At 45.4% G+C, this 17,535-nt stretch overlaps 2 protein-coding genes across 5 annotated transcripts in view; one reads left to right on the forward strand and one right to left on the reverse strand.

Moving 5' to 3' along the window:
- LOC308285974 (histone H1-like) overlaps positions 1–17,535 on the reverse strand; it is a gene marked incomplete at both ends in the record, with an annotated part of 402,459 nt that overhangs the window by 48,826 nt on the left and 336,098 nt on the right. The window lies entirely within an intron of this gene.
- LOC308286062 (ephrin type-A receptor 4-like) overlaps positions 17,194–17,535 on the forward strand; it is a gene marked incomplete at both ends in the record, with an annotated part of 87,272 nt that continues 86,930 nt past the window's right edge. The window contains one exon of the mRNA XM_080727023.1: positions 17,194–17,404. Within this exon, the coding sequence (XP_080583149.1) occupies positions 17,194–17,404 (211 nt within the window). The remainder of the gene's footprint in view (positions 17,405–17,535) is intronic.

Genomic DNA, 17,535 nt, shown 5'->3' on the forward strand with positions numbered 1-17,535 from the left:
AGCTTTACTGTTAGCCATGGAGACTTCTGAGCGCGAGAGCAAGAGGTGAGCAGAAGAGAGAGAGAAAGAGAGAGAGAGAGAGAGAGAGAGAGAGGGAGGTAGTATTTTTAGGGTGGTGTGTTATCTGGGTTGGGGGAGACAGTGTCTCAGTGAGGTTGAGGTATCACTGGTCGGTCATGTAGCCGGAGGGAGGAATGGCAGGGGGCTCATGGGAGAGAAGATAACGGGAGAGAGAGAGAGGGTTAGGGGCCGGGCGTGGGCGTACATGCACGCACACATGCACGCAAGCACGCAAACACGTACACACCATCACACACAAACAACCTCTGGCTTGCCATAGGGCCTATACCCATAATAATGTTGCTGTTGGGCTCACAACACTAATGTGAGCCATTGATTGTAGATTGTAGAATAGCAATTTTATTTTGTTGTACAAACAAAATGACTGGTTTCTTGCAAGGTCTCCACCTGACAGCAACGATGTACACACTATAAAGATGCCACACTGCCCGGCCTGGTTTGATTGATTGATTGAAGACTTTATTAGAAGTTTGCATAGGAAAAGGTACAGTTTCATGACGGTACAGTTCACTGGTACAAGGTCTACTAAAAGGAGATCCATGAAAAGACTAAGCTTATTTCCACTGGAAACCATTGAAGTATCTCATATAACATTGAATGACAGACAAATAGAACACAGTACTATGCAGTAGATATGTATGCAGAGAAGGTAGACCTTCTCCTTCAACTCTGTCTCCTCCCGGATGTAATGGTGCAGACCTGTGGGTCCAGCCGACTCCCACTCCTGCTTCTGGGATGCTGCCAGACAGCCAGGCGTTGGTAGACAGCTGGGTCCTCTGGGAGAGAACTAAGCTTTATAGGAGAAAATGCAAAGTGTGTGAGGTAGGCAAAATATTGGACAACGGCAAGATAAAAAATACAATTATGTTTTTTCTGCAAAGTGTCTCTATAACAGTAGTAACATTTTAAATCTAAACAAAAAAAGGCTGTTTGAATGATTCATTGGATAATTAAAGGAGTTCGCTATAAACGATGTTGTCAGTAATGCCCTCGTCATTATCCACCATGAAAACCTTTATGGCACGGTCTCTCTTTCCCCTGAAGAAGGCTGTGTAGAGGTGGCCATGAGCGAACACATGTTGAGGCAGGGAGATGCCAACTTGTTCATTCTCTTGGCCCTGACCCTTAGGCCGGATTTAGACTGCAGTCAAATCCAGACCAAATCCGATTTGGTTCTCAAATCTGATCTTTTGGCCCGACTTTTCACACTGCATTTGCAAGTGACACAGATCTGATCTGTGCGTTCTGACTGATTTTAACAGCGTCAGCCCAAAGCTGCCCTGCGTCTACATATGTGCTTTGGTTACCGTGGTAATGACGTCGGCGTCATGACGTCACGTCACAACGTCGACGCTAAGTTGATCACGTGTTCAGGAAATGCGACATAACAGACAAGCGACAACAACAAAAACTTTTTCTCTCCTTTTCTTCACTCTTGTGTTTCGCTCTTCTCTCTGGTTGTATCTATTTAGCTCACGTGTTTTCTCTCCCCTCTCTTGTTTTTCTCATGTGCTCAGCGCGCTGTAATCAAATAGTAAATAATCGCGCTCTGTAATGACGTCGGCGCTCCGCGCTCGGGTTGCGCAGCAAGTGACGCTTGGCCAGTTTGATGTGGCCTGCATGTGACCTGCATATAACTCAATGGGGTGGATGTGGTTGCTGCTTTCAGACTGAGTCAGATGTCCTCAGATCCGATATGGATCGGATTTGAAACCACCTCTGGATGTGGTTTTTCAAAATCGGATTTCATGTGACATGCATGTGACCTGTCTAGATTTAGACTATTTAAAAAAAATCGGATTCCACTTTTGATGTGACTCAGATCTGATTCAGGCTAGATTTCAGTGGCAGTGTAAAGCCGGCCTTATTGATGGTAACAGAGAAAGCTAAGCGGATAGGGAACTGTCGTCTAATGAAGGTGAAGCAAAGCTCATCACCTCTGTCATAGTGAGGTATTCTTTAGAGGAAGATTGTTTCACCCCGTTTGTGCCTACTGAAATCTCACACTCAATGACTTTGTACGTCATTTGCATTACCACCATTCTCGTACCATTCTTGAGAAGTGTGGTCGGGACCTGCTTGCAGGTTTCTAAGCAGCATGACTAGTGCGCCTACTTTCAACTTGAGGTTATGATCAGTGATTCCAGAGGGTGTCAGTGATCCCTGATGGCATCAGTAGGACTAAGTCTGTGCATGTCAGTGTGACGTAAATCGCATTATGTCGCCCATATATGGAGATCTCTGTATCTGTGAGTCCTTGTCCCTTTTATGGGCATATTGGTTGGATCGGCGGTTCTACTAAAACATTTTGTTTCGTACAACTGTACATCGTGCAAGTACGGTACAGTAACAGCAGGGGAACCAGCTAAGAACATGGGCAAAATGGGATCTGAGCTATCCGTGTGCGAAAGTTGAGACCCTAGACATGCTGACTTCGGACCCCATGGGGTGGTCTGGTGGTCCGCTGCCAAATAGGCCCTATATATCAATTTGGGGGACCTTGGTACAAAAAAAGGACACAACATTTTTCAGAAAAACCTTTCAGAAACACTGTATATATATATGTCATAGTATATTAGAGAAACAGCACATTCGAGACGCGGAGCACTCGTGGTGCGGCACGGGGCGGAGCAAGCGGTCGTCTCAACAACGTACTCCAGGCGGTGCGCCGCTCTATTGTCCACGACACTGCGAGCGGCTACCGAAGCCCCCCTGTATCCACGAAGCCCAAACGAGTTACGAGGCCCCCCTGGGTCCACGAAGCCCCAAGCGGCGCGAAGGCCAGCGGACCTTGGTCCTGCTCTTCGCCCCCGAGCGCCGCAGGCGCGAGTGGCCGCGAAGAGCGGGCCAGGGCCGCGCGGCCGGCGGAGCGCCGCGCGAGTTACGAAGCCGTGGTGAATGCAATCGTTATATTTATGCCCAGGCCGTAAGGCCTGGGCAAGCGCACGTTAAACGCCCTGTCCAAGTGACTACAATGGAGCTAATGGCTAGGCTAGGCTAGGCTAGGCTAGGCTAGGCTAGTAAATAAAGAGTAAACACTTCCGGTCTGCGGCGAGTTCAAAGCGTGACGTAACTCTCTTATCCAGTGGCTGACGTCGCCATCTGGTGGTGATTAGTGTGTGGTGAACGTCAAAACGAGTGCTCCTTGACAACTTTTACTGGTTTCTTGAACATACTGTAACATATATATATACTGTGAAGTTTTTAATTATATCAACCTGCACATAGAACACACTGTACAAAAAGTTATAGTACAGTAGCTACTACAGGAAAATAATGCCATTACAATATACCAAACTTTATGCACATGTACAGCTGAGGATGCTTTTTTCATTCTCTTGATGCCTTCATGCTCTTTTGCCTTTTGCACTCTCTTTCTTTCCTACGTCAGTATTACTTGTTATTACTTATTCTTTTATCTTTAGATGTGTTGTTTTTTGTTGTTCTGCTGTTATTTTATATACTGCAATGTCTGAAAGGAAGCCGAACAAAAATAGATTTTACTCTTATGTACCTGTACAAAAGACGTAACAATGAAGAACAACCTTGAACCTTGAACCAATGTAGGCTACAAACAGTAGACTGGAGGGTGATCAGGTGTTATTGGTCTGCGGTGACAGGCTGTCATCATGGGGTATCTATGCTCCTCTCTCTCTCTCTCTCTCTCTCTCTCTCTCTCTCTCTCTCTCTCTCTCTCTCTCTCTCTCTCTCTCTCTGACGAGATGAAAATGCCAGCAGAACAGATGGATGGCGGTGAACCTCGCCGTCACTGAGACGCTGTGTTTACGCAATCTCTCTCACACACACACACACACACACACACACACACACACACACACACACACACACACACACACACACACACACACCAACAAAGGTAGGGCGTCATCAGTCACTCACTCACACGCGCAGACACAACAGACGCACTAAATATCACTAAAAGTGGTGCTATAGCCTATAGGCTGCATCAGCGGGGTCTCAAACCTAATGTATTTTTCCCGCAGACCCCCATCTGAAAGGATGGTGGTGTGTGGTTGTAGCTTATGAGATGCTAGCAGATTGTTTATTTTCTGACCATGGTGCCAGTGTGCAAGAGCAATAGGACGGCAGCAAACTAACATTACGCTTTGCCGGGGCCGTAGGCTACTTCCATCAGCTGAAGGCTTGAAGCTGCATTAAGAAAATGTATCTCTTTTCAACAAATGGGAGCCAGCGGTTTGCTTGTTTCCATTGTAGGCCTATATTACCGGTAATTGAATTAGTTAAATGTACTTACTTTATCAGCTGAAGCTCTGATTCAACTTTATAAAAATGTATCTCTCCAACAAACAGTTTTAATTACACATTGCTTTTCTGCGTTTTATAGCCCGAAGCTTTGTAATTAAGCATCATACCAATGTTTTTCTCGTCTGTCTTCACAGTACCATTTCAGTGTTACTTTCATTCCATTTCCATTCATTTATCTATTTTCGTGAGCGTTGTGTTATTGTGTTAGTTTCATCTCGCCTGTGTTGATATGTGTGGGAACCATCGTGCATCGAGCAGGGGCGTCATTTGGGCAACATGGCAAGGTATGGCAGCTGCCACAGCTTGGCTCCCTGGTTAGAATTTCAATTCACAACTCCCTCGGGTCACGTGGCGAATATACGTATTTGAAGTCAAATGAGCACGCACATCTTACAAAAAACTTTCCGGGTGCTGAGCAAAAATACGTACAGAGAGATAAAGGAGGAGGCCCGCACACCGTCTTAAAGTGATCCCTGACTAATACGACAAATATGCCTTAATACATTATAATTGTCCTCTATAACCACAATGTAAAATTAAAAACACCTTCAATATTTTATTTCTTCTAGAAATAGCTAATCTTTCACTCAACAGGGGAAATGCCCGTCGCGAGTTGATGATGTCATAAATGTCATGTGTGATCTATCCCTATGGAATTTATGGCATGCACGTGAAAATAAAAACAAACTTAATACTTCATATGGTTAATATGAGCATCAACTCAATATTTCAAATGTGTTTTTTGCACATGCATTCCATAAATTCCATAGGGTTAGATCACACATGACATTTATGACATCATCAACTTGCGACAGGCATTTCTCCTGTTGAGTAAAAGATTAGCTATTTCTTGAAGAAATAAAATATTGAAGGTGTTTTTAATTTTACATTGTAGTTATAGAGGACAATTAGAATGTATTAAGGCATATTTGTCATATTAGTCAGGGATCACTTTAAGCTCCCCGAAAGACTTTTATTGGCAACGTTTCTGGCCATGAATATGTACGTACAAACTGCATTTATTGTAAGCACATTCATAACACATGCTAGCAAATTCTGCTTGTCAGAATAAAACTACATTGCTGACAACATCTACTAGACTCAGTCATGATCAATATTATCCTTCCCCCACTCTGCCACCCAGGTGGAAGAGCGCATATAGCCGCATGTCTGGCCGACATCTCACAGTGGATGACAGCCCACCACCTCAAGCTGAACCCAGACAAGACGGAGCTTCTCTTCTTCCCAGCTAAGTTTTGCCCCATGCAAGAGCTCACTATTTCCATAGATAATGCATTGGTGACTTTGGTTCCAACTGCTAAGAACCTTGGTGTGGTCCTGGACAGCCAGCTCTCATTCAAGGCACACATTGCATCAGTCACCCGGTCCTGTAGGTTCACACTCTATAACATCCGTAGAATCAGACTCCTCAGGAGTCAGCCCAGCTCCTCATCCAGACATCAGTCATACCAAAACCTGACTACTGTAACTCTCTCCTCACTGGCCTCCCGGCATGTGCACTTAACTGATTCAAAATGCAGCGGCACGATTGTTCTTCAACCAGACAAAATTCTCATATGTCTCTCCCCTTCTCCGCTCCCTCCACTGGCTCCTGGTTGCTCCCCGCACAGAATACAAAACACTGATGCTGGCCTTCAAAGCAGCCAAAGGTACGGCTCCTCCATACCTCCAAAGCCTGATCGGCCCCTACCCCACTTGTTCACTCAGATCAGCTAACAGGGATGCTGAAAAATCCCTTGCTAAAAACCCCAGGACAAATATACACTCATCCTAGACAGTTCTCCCTCCTGGCCCCCAAACTGTGGAATAAACTCACTCCTTAGCTTCCACCGTGGTCTGAAGACTCATGCTCTTTAAACTCCACCTTAGCCCAGCACTTACCATAGCACTCGCCTACCCTCAATGACCATACATGAAAGTTAGATAGCTTATTTTTTTTCTTTTCTTTTTATATATATATTACGTTTTTTAATATATTGGTCTATCTACATTCTTTTTCTTAGATAACTATTTCTATGCATTTGATGTATTGATGTTGATGTATTGTTACCTTGCTTATTGTAAGTTGCTCTGGATTAAGAGCATCTGCTAAATGCCTAAATTGTAAATATAGATTAGTAATATTACAGTCAAAGGTGATTGGGACAGTTGGGAGGTGCAGCCAGGCCTTCTCATATGTGAAGAGAAAAGCCTTTTCACGACATACTGTAAGACAGAGAGTGGTTAAAGGTGGGACTTTCGACCGGGTGAATTTCCCCGGAAGTTGTATTTTTTAACAGTGCAGTGTTTCTGCAAATGTATTCCCTGCTGAAAAGAAAAATCTGTTCTACTTATCCCGCTCCTTTGGTTCACAATAAACAATATCTAAACAAAACATGGAAGTTACACCTAAGAGCTACAATCAATTTGTGTTTGTTTTACTGGGGGATGTAAACAGACCTGCACCGCATGACATAACTTCCCTAACGGGTACAACTGCACATTATTACCCGATTCTATAAGTCTTTTGAATCCTTCTAAGATTTTTTGAAAAACGCTATGTTTCTATGTCAGCATCTGGCCGTCAGCCATCAACCATTGTCAAAGAAAAGGTCCTTTTCATGCACTTAAATGGAGCTCAGTTAGTCTGTTCTTGAGAGACTACTGTGTCAGTGGTTCTCAAACCTTCTCACCCCCAAAATGAAATGTATTTGGCCACGGACCCGCATCTCAAAATATTTAGTTCCAGGGACCACCCAGAAGCAAAATTTGAGTTACAAACCTTCGCTTTGAAAATACATATATTCAAAGATTTGCACACATTTTCATGACTTTTTCAAAAATGGCAGATCTACAAGCTCGCAGCGCGGCACTCGGTGCCGCGCTGTGAGCTTGTATATCTGCTATTTTTCACTGGTTAAAGCATTCAATAATTCTAGGCCTAAATGGGTTAAACGCAGCACTTCTGCCACAACTTCCGTCACAACTCCCAGCACAGGTCTTGCCCAGCGTGGTTGGGAGGAGGCCTGGCAGGCAGTGTTCTTAGACAAGAAACACATGCAGATGCATGGTCTTAATTTAACCAAATGAACCCTTGCAGGTCCATTCTTTCCACACTAGATTTGAAGTAACAGTGTGGATGTCTCGGTGCACGGGCCGTTATCTGTCACACAGCCCGGTGTGAATAATAATAAACCATCTCTTTGGTTTGCCTGCCTGCCTGCCATCGTCACGTCGCCACTCTGCGTGTGACGGCCAAGGCACAACGCACTCCCATCAGCCCCGTCCAGGAGGAGGGAGTAAAAAAAAAAGGTGCCAGCTGGTGATGCCATAGAAGAAAATGTTTTTGGTTCCCGAAAGACACCCTTCATGCCAACTTATCATTTATTTGAATGGTTCTATAAAGAGCACTTAACACCACGTAAGCCCTATATATATACCGGTAGGCCTACTTCATTGAAAGCTGTCTCATTAAAGGGATCTCAAAGATCCCTTTGAGATCCCTACACCAATTATCCTTGCCGAAAAAAGACAATATAGAAGATCTGCTATTTTGGCGGAGAGTGTCCGCCTCTTAACTCTCTCTCTGCGGATCGACTCCGAGATCGACATTCTAACTAGGAGACTCTCTGCCGATCGACTATGGATCGACTTTTATATAAAAAGCAATTTTTAAGCATTTTTTTCGATGTATTAGCGGCGCAAACGGTTTCCCCTACCTTGTACTGGCTGTAACGAGAGACCGTGGAAAAAAAGGATATGATGATGACGTCACTGGTAATTCAGGCCTTGTCTGTGTAAGATGGCCGCTCCCAGCCGTTAGCCTGCTAACATACTAACAACATCCATAACGCAGCTTCAGCAGGTCGGATTTTGATTCGGATTTTTTGTGTGGCATTTGTATACGATCCGTTGCCCAGACCGATGGTGGTTTAGACGATCCAGCACGAATTGAGCCCATTCGCGCCACGATGATTATTGCTGTGTCTCCCAATGTAAACTACATTGGCCTACGTCAGTTATGCATCCTTCAAACAGGGAATATTTTTAAAGTTTCAGTGTTACGATGGCACACTCTAGTGGTCTTTCGGTGGTGGTTCATCATCATCAGGGTTGAAAACAATGTAATCCTAACATAGATTACTATTAAATTATAGCTATTTCCCGGCAGTATTAGCGCACATCCATATTTTGGGTTCGCAGGGAAAGGGGTAAGACCAACATTGGAAGGCTAAGGTTCAAAGAAAGTAAAAAGAAAGTAGCCTACCATATCGTCGTTGTCGGGTGGAAACTTTGTATGTCCAAGACCTTTCGTTTTGTATTTAGCGTTTTAAAAATGAATTAAACTAGTAAAACTAGTGAAACACACAACGCCTCGCGGTGCGAGGCGTTGTGTGCTTGTAGATCGTCTGTTTTCACTACTTTTGTGCGACAGACTTGTATGAAGCAGGGCTTTACTTGGTGAAAAAAACGTACAAACTTGAAACTTGGAGATACGAGGTGGTTTCTGTCCGACAGTGACAATATAAGGAACGTGAAGGAACCAAATAGCCTTTTAAAGAACAATGTAAGACCCATTATTTGTCTGTGTGCTCCGCTTTGAGGAGCTTTCCTTCTGAACCCCCTCCTCCTCCTCAACGACCAAATCCTCTCCGTGGCAACTCTCCTCTCTCCTCATCTCCTCTCATCCCTTCCTCCTTTGTTCGTCTGTCTCGGCCGCCCACACACCTCACACCCAGGCCCTGCACACATGCACGCTCCCACGCGCGCACACACTCGCACCCGCCCGCCCGCACACACACACACCGCACACATGTTTGCAATCTTATAATTCCGCCGCTGTAAAGTATTTTTACACCATTTGATTTTGTTTTCTGCTAGGGGTGAACAGTAACACACAGCCCGTTCAATAGACTATATATATAGTGCATCACAACACAGATGTAGCTATCCAGGGCCCCCAAGCGAAACAAAAAGTATGTGTGTGTGTGTGTGTGTGTGTGTGTGTGTGTGTGTGTGTGTGTGTGTGTGTGTGTGTCTGAACTTATGTGTTTGTATGTGTGGCTGAGTGTTTGTGGGGCGTCGGGCCAAGGGGCCAAACTTCAAGGTAGTGTTGGTGGTTGGGGTTGGGGTGGGGGTGGTGGTGGGGGTCCGAGGCTGACGGGGGTCCAGCGTGGAGCCTCTCCTCCAGAGAGCTTCTGGGAACCTCATGGGAAGAGAATGGTCGAACACATCCCAACGGTCATCAATCAAAACTTCCCCTGACACAAATGACCGGAGAAACAACAAGCCCGTTCTCCGTCCGCTGTCACCACTAGCGCCTCCTCCTCCGCCCCGCCGCGACGCGCCTCCTCCCACCTGCGCCTCCGCCTCACTGCCTCTCTCAAACACCTCCTCCCCCACCGCGCTCGGCTGCGATTGGCCCGGGCCCCGGCTCCCGGGCGAAATCGTCCTCCGCCCCTCCTGGCTAATTGGGCCTTTGTGCTGGCGCAGTCTGTTGTGGTGATTGGAGGAGAATGGGAACGTAAAAAAAAAAAAAAAAAAAAAAAAACGCCATTATGGCGAGCTGAGTGGCAGGTCGATGCGGTGAGATTGCTTTGGCGTCTCAAAGCGCCAGATGCTCTTCCTGCGTCTATTATGGAGCCTAACGGGGGGTTCGAGATTGTTTCGACGTAGCAACGGCCGGCGACACAAAGCGCGATGGAGACCGACTCACCAGCGCATTACACATGCACACACACGAACACACACACACACATGCAAACATACAATCGCTCGCTTTAAAACGCCCTGCCCGAAATCGCCCTTCAGTCCTAAACACATTGAGCGTAAGCCAAGAATAAAACCCTCTCTATTCACACTCACTTATAATCAAGTGCCCTCTCTCTCTCAATTAGTTTAAATAAGAGGGTCATCCCAAGCAGATGTCACCTGGCTTCCTGGCTAACTGTGGACAGCAAGATTAACAAGGACCCTGCATGATCAACAGGGCCAGAAGCATCTGTACGGTAGCCTACCTTGGTCTAATTTTCCATATACGACACACACAGCAGCAGCAGATGGGGGACAGAGCTCTACTGAACCGCTGTGAAAGAGAGTTTGCGCTCTCTGTAAACCTACATGGAGTGAGGTTTTTCTGCGTGGTCGGTGTGTAGGAGGACAGGGTCATCGAGTCCTTTGTCTCTCTTTTACAACAGGCCATGTGCGTCCCCCCAGTTTGGCTTGGGCTTTCCTCGCTCCAACTGAAGTCCTCTCGAGAGCAAGGGCAAATAGACGATTTACAAGCTCACACACGCGTTGCAGATGCGGCACATTTCGAGCTTGTTAATCAGCTATTTTCACTGTTGCATGAAGGAGCGTAAAAGTCACACAAGGAGGAACCGTGGTCCTGGCATCCTCGCTCCTTCCATGTTCTTGCCTACTAATGGACGCTGTTAGTTGCCTTTGTGCAATCTTGGGCGAGAGCCTAAGAGCATGGTGTTAACATCTTGGCTCTTTTCAGCTCTCGAACCGTCATGCGGTGTTGCTGCACTAAGCCTCCGCATGCTCACAGTTAGTGGATCGGTGTGGAAGCCAATTTACGCCAATATAATGGAAACAATAACTACAACAACAACAACCGAAATATCCTGCACATCATAATAACTTAAAATAATGATTTGGCATCTCAAAAACAATGACAAACAAATTAGATATTTCCCCAATAAGGATTTACTACAAGATTTTAGTAATTAATTCTCATATTGAGCCTCATAATAAGTAATTTTGAGTTGCTAATTGATTGTTTTCAGATAAGTAATTATTTCGAGATTGTTTGTCATTATAATGACTAAGAGGAACACTGTGTTTTTCTGTCATCATTTTTACAGACAAGCATCTTCCCTGAGTGCATGCATGCATATAGCATTGTGTTTTGGCATTTCTGTCATCCACCGTTGTTTTGGCAGAGTGCCCTGAATGCTTCCAGCAGGATAGTTCAACTTTTGGAGCGGAGCGCCAACCGGTCATCGAGGCCACGCTTGATCCTCCTGGCTGTGCCTGACAACCTGGTTATTTACAATCACGTTTACCGTAATTTCGGCTAGAGGCTATTTGTGCAAGAAGCGCAGACGACCTGACGTTCGAGCACAGCTACACGGTTGATATTGTTTTGAACCTTTGTGGGTCCATTTGGTTCCATTTGTACACTCTCAGAGTTACATACATTTGGAACGGGGAAATCCCGCTAAGTCAAACGCCGATAAGGCAAACGCTGATAAGGCAAACGCAAATGTACTGCCCGGGTCTCCTACCGTAGTGATCTTCTGCCGTCCCGTTAAGGAAACAGAGTAGCCTCCTTATTTTTAGCAATACAATGGTTATATGTCACAGTTATTGTCCACGACATTGCAAGCGGTGCGAAGGCCAGCGGACCTTACGTAGCCGTGGTGAATGCAATCGTTATATTTATGCCCAGGCCGTAAGGCCTGGGCAAGCGCACAATAAACGCATGAATGGAATGAAACGCGATGCAGGTGAGCTCACATTTCACCATAACAAAAGGAGGTTTAAAAAAAAAAAGGAGTTTGGCTTATCGGCGTTTGCCTTATCGGCGTTTGGCTTATCAGGACGTGCCCATTTGGAACACCCTCACGGAACGGAACCCTGAGCGATGGTTCCTGGAGCACATTTTGAGAACCACTGGACAGTGTGTTTCCAGTGAGCCAACATGCACAAAATCAGCACCCTGCCTCTGTTTGACCAGAACGGAACAGAGCCTTCATTACGTAGTATAATTGGTAAGACCTGTGCGAAGGACGTGAGGAAGGACGTGAGGCCCAATTTCTTTCCTATATGTGCAGAGAGCTTATTGAGTTGATCAGAATTGCCTTTCCAAGTTGTCTTTGATTTCATCTCTTGTGTTTAGTGTTTTACTGCTTTTAAGTATTTATTAATAATGTATTTGCTTACACACAGATGTACACACGTCACACGCACACGCACACACACACACACACACACACACACACACACACACACACACACACACACACACACACACACACACGCATACACGCACACCATCATCATCGGCGGTCACTCATGGTCGAGTATGACTGTCCTCCTTCTTGGTCCTTGTGGGTCTTCAGGTGGGCATAGAGGCCATTTCTGGACCCGATTAGTGGTGCTGGGTTTGGGTTGGACCTGCTCGGTGGATGCTCTGTCCTTTCTGATTCTGCGCTTGTCTTGTGCAGCATGGTGGATGTCATCATTGTACAGTGCAGCACCCTCACGGACAATGTTTCTAAAGGTCGCCCTGTCAGTTGTTGCCATGTCTTCCCAAGCTTTTAGGTCTATGTGGCACTTCTTTAAGTTTGTTTTAATGTTATCCTTGAATCTCTTCTTCTGGCCACCCGGAGCCCGTTTCCCTTACTTGTTTTGGGAGGCGAGAGTCTGGCATTCGGACAACATGGCCAGTCCATCTCAATTGGTTTTGAGCAATGGTGGCAGTGATGGTAGGAATGTCAGACTCCTCCAGGACACTTTCAAGTGCCTGCTGTATGTTGTCCAGGCTTCTGATCCGTACAGAAGATTGGGAAGCACCACTGCTCTATATACTAGGATTTTGGTCTTCGGTTGGATGTCCCGGTTTTCAAAGACTATTTTCCTTATAGCCTGCGGAGAAAGATCCATCCACTGGCACTGCTGAGGCGATGGTGAATTTCATCATCAATGATTGCTTTAGATGAGAGGAGGCTGCCAAGATATGGGAAGTGGTCCACATTTTCCAGTTGGATGTTACCAGTAAGACTCCCTAATCGGGAGATAAGCGACCGTTGGTCGCTTATCTCCACAAATATCACAACCTCCACCTCTCACGTCATACGGGTAGCCATAGTTACACCTGGAATGTTGAATCTCCATATATGGAGATAACCTACGCATCACACAAAGTCTGACCTCACCAGCCCATACTTGGGCATGGACGACTTATATCTCCATATACGGAGATGGCCATATATGGAGATACGATGACATCACAGAGTCCACAGCTGATGATGTGGCGTGATGTCATACAATACACAAACAAGCCCTATATGAAGGGGCAATTCTCACCAGGGAAGAGAGCATTGCCTGGAATGTTGAATCTCCATATATGGAGATAACCTACGCATCACACAAAGTCTGACCTCACCAGCCCATACTTGGGCATGGACGACTTATATCTCCATATATGGAGATGGCCATATATGGAGATACGATGACATCACAGAGTCCACAGCTGATGATGTGGCGTGATGTCATACAATAAACAAACAAGCCCTATATACTGATGTGATACGATGACATCACAGAGTCCACAGCTGATGATGTGGCGTGATGTCATACAATAAACAAACAAGCCCTATATACTGATGCGGAGATATGAGCAGGGCAAAGGTGTGACGTGTGACGTGTGACCGACCGACCGACCGACCGACCGACGGACGGCCGGTGGAGGTTTTCATAGTAAACTGCTCCCTGACGGTCGCAATCAATGCACACGCGCACACGCTCACACGCTCGCTCACACACACACACACACACACACACACACACACACACACACACACACACACACACACACACACACACACACACACACACACACACACACACACACACACACACTTTGAGTACTTAGAATGGTGCTATATAAATTCCAGGTATTATACATCTTCTTATTCTTCATAATAATGACCTGTTATACTGTAAATGTTTAGTGTGTAAGACAATTAACTAAACATGAACACATTTGTTTACATTCATAAATGATTATTAAGCCATATTTATATAACTATGGTTAAAAATAATTTAAAAGGAAAGTAGTAAATTATTCATGAACAGGCCTGAGCCATTTGTATTTGTAAAGGATAAGTAAATTATGTATCTAAAGTTAAATAATATATAAGCTATGTGTAGATAATAGTCAAGTCAAGCTATTTATATACATTGGTAAATGATTATGAAACATTCTAGAACATTTAAGAATCATTTCAATATTATTAAACATTATTTAAAACACATTATTATTTATACTACATTTTATTCATCATTAAATAATGGCCTTTAATGTGTAAGAAATCATTTGGAAATCATTTTTAAAGTGGTATGTATTGAGTTTTGTTGTGTTTTAGGAAGTCATTATAAACAGCAATCAGTGAATTTCCACCCAGGGTTCATCAATGTTTCTGTAGCCTGTGGCCCTGGCTAGCCTGTGGCTATATCCATGCCTGTGGCAAATGTTTGATTTTGAAAGAAATATACAGCATAGGAAGACAAAAATACAACAACAACATAATATTCTCATTGTTCATGCAATGTGAGATGAAATCACTGACTAGCATTCAATTATTGAACTCCCAAACATGGAATGCACTTGCACCATACGCTATACAGCCAGTCTCCCAGTTTCCCAGGATAGGTAGGACACTGATTCAATTCATGTGGAAATACTATCATTAAACAAATGTGTAGCATTGGAATAGACACTACAGCATGTCACAATAGGAGTCCACTAGTACATTTAGTACGGCTAGATATACAGTGTGTTTCTTGTAATACTCATTTTGTATCTCTGTGGCAAAATAATGTGATTTTGACTAAAGAGATGCCCATCCACGCCAACATGATGATCTCATCTGTTTCATCTGTACTGTGAACTTAAACTTAAAGGCATGGTAAGTGATATTTGAGGACACTATAGAATAGATGGAGCACTCATCCAATGTCAGTTGAGCTATGTGTGCACCTCAGGCTCACGCTACTTGAGCGCCACAAAGGCATTAAAAACAAAGCTTCAAGCCTCTCAAAACAAACTGGTCAGGTTACTTACTTGAACTCAGAACTCACCAAACCCCTTCTCATCAGGGCCAGATCTAGCCTGTGGGGCAAGAAGAAACAGAAAGTGGCCGGGCGACCATGAGGGCAAAAAATAAATAACATTTTTAGGAAGTCAAAACCCCCAAAATGCATAGAAAATTATGCATTTTGGCACAGTGATACCAATACAAACACAACAGGTCTTACACCTGCATCAGGTGCAGGTGTGCGGCGCGCGTGCGCGTGTGTGCGTGCGTGCGTGCGTGTGCATGCGTGTGTGTGCGTGCATGCGTGCGTGCGTGTGTGTGTGGGTGTGTATTAGGCTATTGTATATTTTTAAATTCTTAATAAATTGAATACACAGGACCACAATGGAAACAAGCCCCTATAGCTTTTTGTGTTAACCTTTTAACAATCATTGCAAACCACACCTCTGTACAAATTGCAAAAACTGTTAATAAAGTATTCAATCAATAATTTATACTTTATGTTACTTGGTTATCCTGTATCCCTTTTTTACTTCTTCTTTTTTTTAATGGAGAGATTTAGGGACACCAAATTACCAATAGGCTGCTATAGCCTAAAGATGTTGAACGCTATTTTGTATAGTGCTTAGGCCTATATATTAACCAGCAAACATAGCCTGCTATGGAACAGAACATGGGTCTTTGAAAGTAGGCTACATTTTGAAAACCACTGGCGTAGGTGCATAGGTAAAAACGTGACCTTTATGTTCCCCTCCCTAAGGCGCTCTACAGACGGACAGCGGTTGCCGCCGGGGCTCCCGCTTGGATCTGCGAGGACCGCGCCGCGGTGATACACAAACACACTCGCTCTTTGAGTAAACGCTGCGCGGTATTTCACAAAGATGAACACAATCCATCTCTCACCGCCCGCGTACGCATGCACAAACGAGCACGCTCGCGGGGATTTTCACGGGACTGCGCCCGCTCGCCTCGCCGCCCCAAAACTTCGCTGCGCGGCTGAAAAAGCCGCCCGCCTCCCGTTGAAAATGAATTGCTAGGAGGCGGTGACCGCGTACCGTGTGCAATCCCTTTAAGGCACCCCTGTCTCTCCTAAAAGCCAAGAGGGGGCGCTAAAGCCACGCTTTGCGTTGCCATTGCGTTCAGCGCGCAGGACAAAGAGGTTGTGACAGCAGTCAGTCACACTCTGAAGAGCAGTCACTCATCTCTGCCAAGAGTCAAGTCAATTAGGATGTTTAATCCAGTTTCCTACGCATTCCATCCTCCTCTGTGACATCGGATATAAAATCACAAAACCTGCCAAAAACCTTATTTATGATTATGTGTTACTACAGTGAGGAGAATTATATAGATTATAATGAAGTCATGCACTGCACTGTCAAGAAAGACTGGCATTAACCTGCATTCATGGGGGATCACAATGGACATAATAGGCTGGCAAAGCTGCTATATTCTAGGCCTATTAATAGGCAAGCCTATAGGCCTACTGTATGAATGAATTGCTACTTTGGCAAATGTAAACGTATGTTTTCTCACGCCATTGATGCCAATAAGTCTCCTTTTGAATTGAATAAACGTACACATCGCCTATTCCTCCCTCGCACGTTTAAAAGCAGCATTTCCATGCGTTATATTTATGCCTGCTGCTGATGTAGGCCAAATGGAAGGCGTTTGGTTTGTCATTAGTGGGTGGGGGGAGAGAGAGAGAGAGAGAGAGAGAGAGAGAGAGAGAGAGAGACCGCCCCGTAGTGCCTCTCTCTCTCTCTCTCTCTCTCTCTCTCTCTCTCTCTCTCTCTCTCTCTCTCTCTCTCTCTCTCTCTCTCTTTCTCTCTCTCTCTCTCTCTCTCTCTCTCTCTCTCTCTCTCTCTCTCTTTCTCTCTCTCTCTCTCTCTCTCTCGCTCTCTCTCCCCCCCCATCCCCCGCCCCCCTCACGCACACACCCGGCACGCGCGCACAGATTTCATTCACACACACACTTTCTTTCCCCGTCCCCATCGGAATGGAGCTGCTAGTGAGACCGTTGCGCGGAGCAGCCAACGGAAGGCACCACCAGCAGCAGCAGCAGCACCAACAACACACCGACTCCACACTGCGCTGCTCGGCGGCACAAATGGCGAGGAATCCCTGGATCTTACTGAGCCTGCTGTCCTGGACGCTCCTCATCACCGCAGAGGCGAGCAGCCGGGCCAGGGTCTACCCGCCGAACGAAGGTAATGGAGCGCTGTGTTAGGAAGGAGGACGTACCGGCATGGAGCCGCTTCTCATGCCCAGTTTGGTGCTCACTCTTTTGGGGACACGCCGCTCCTGTAGACCCGGAGTGCTGCAGCCTGTAGGGCTACGG

This window comes from Nannobrachium achirus, assembly GCF_963921795.1.
Source record: "Nannobrachium achirus genome assembly, chromosome: 5".
Classification (NCBI taxonomy): domain Eukaryota; kingdom Metazoa; phylum Chordata; class Actinopteri; order Myctophiformes; family Myctophidae; genus Nannobrachium; species Nannobrachium achirus.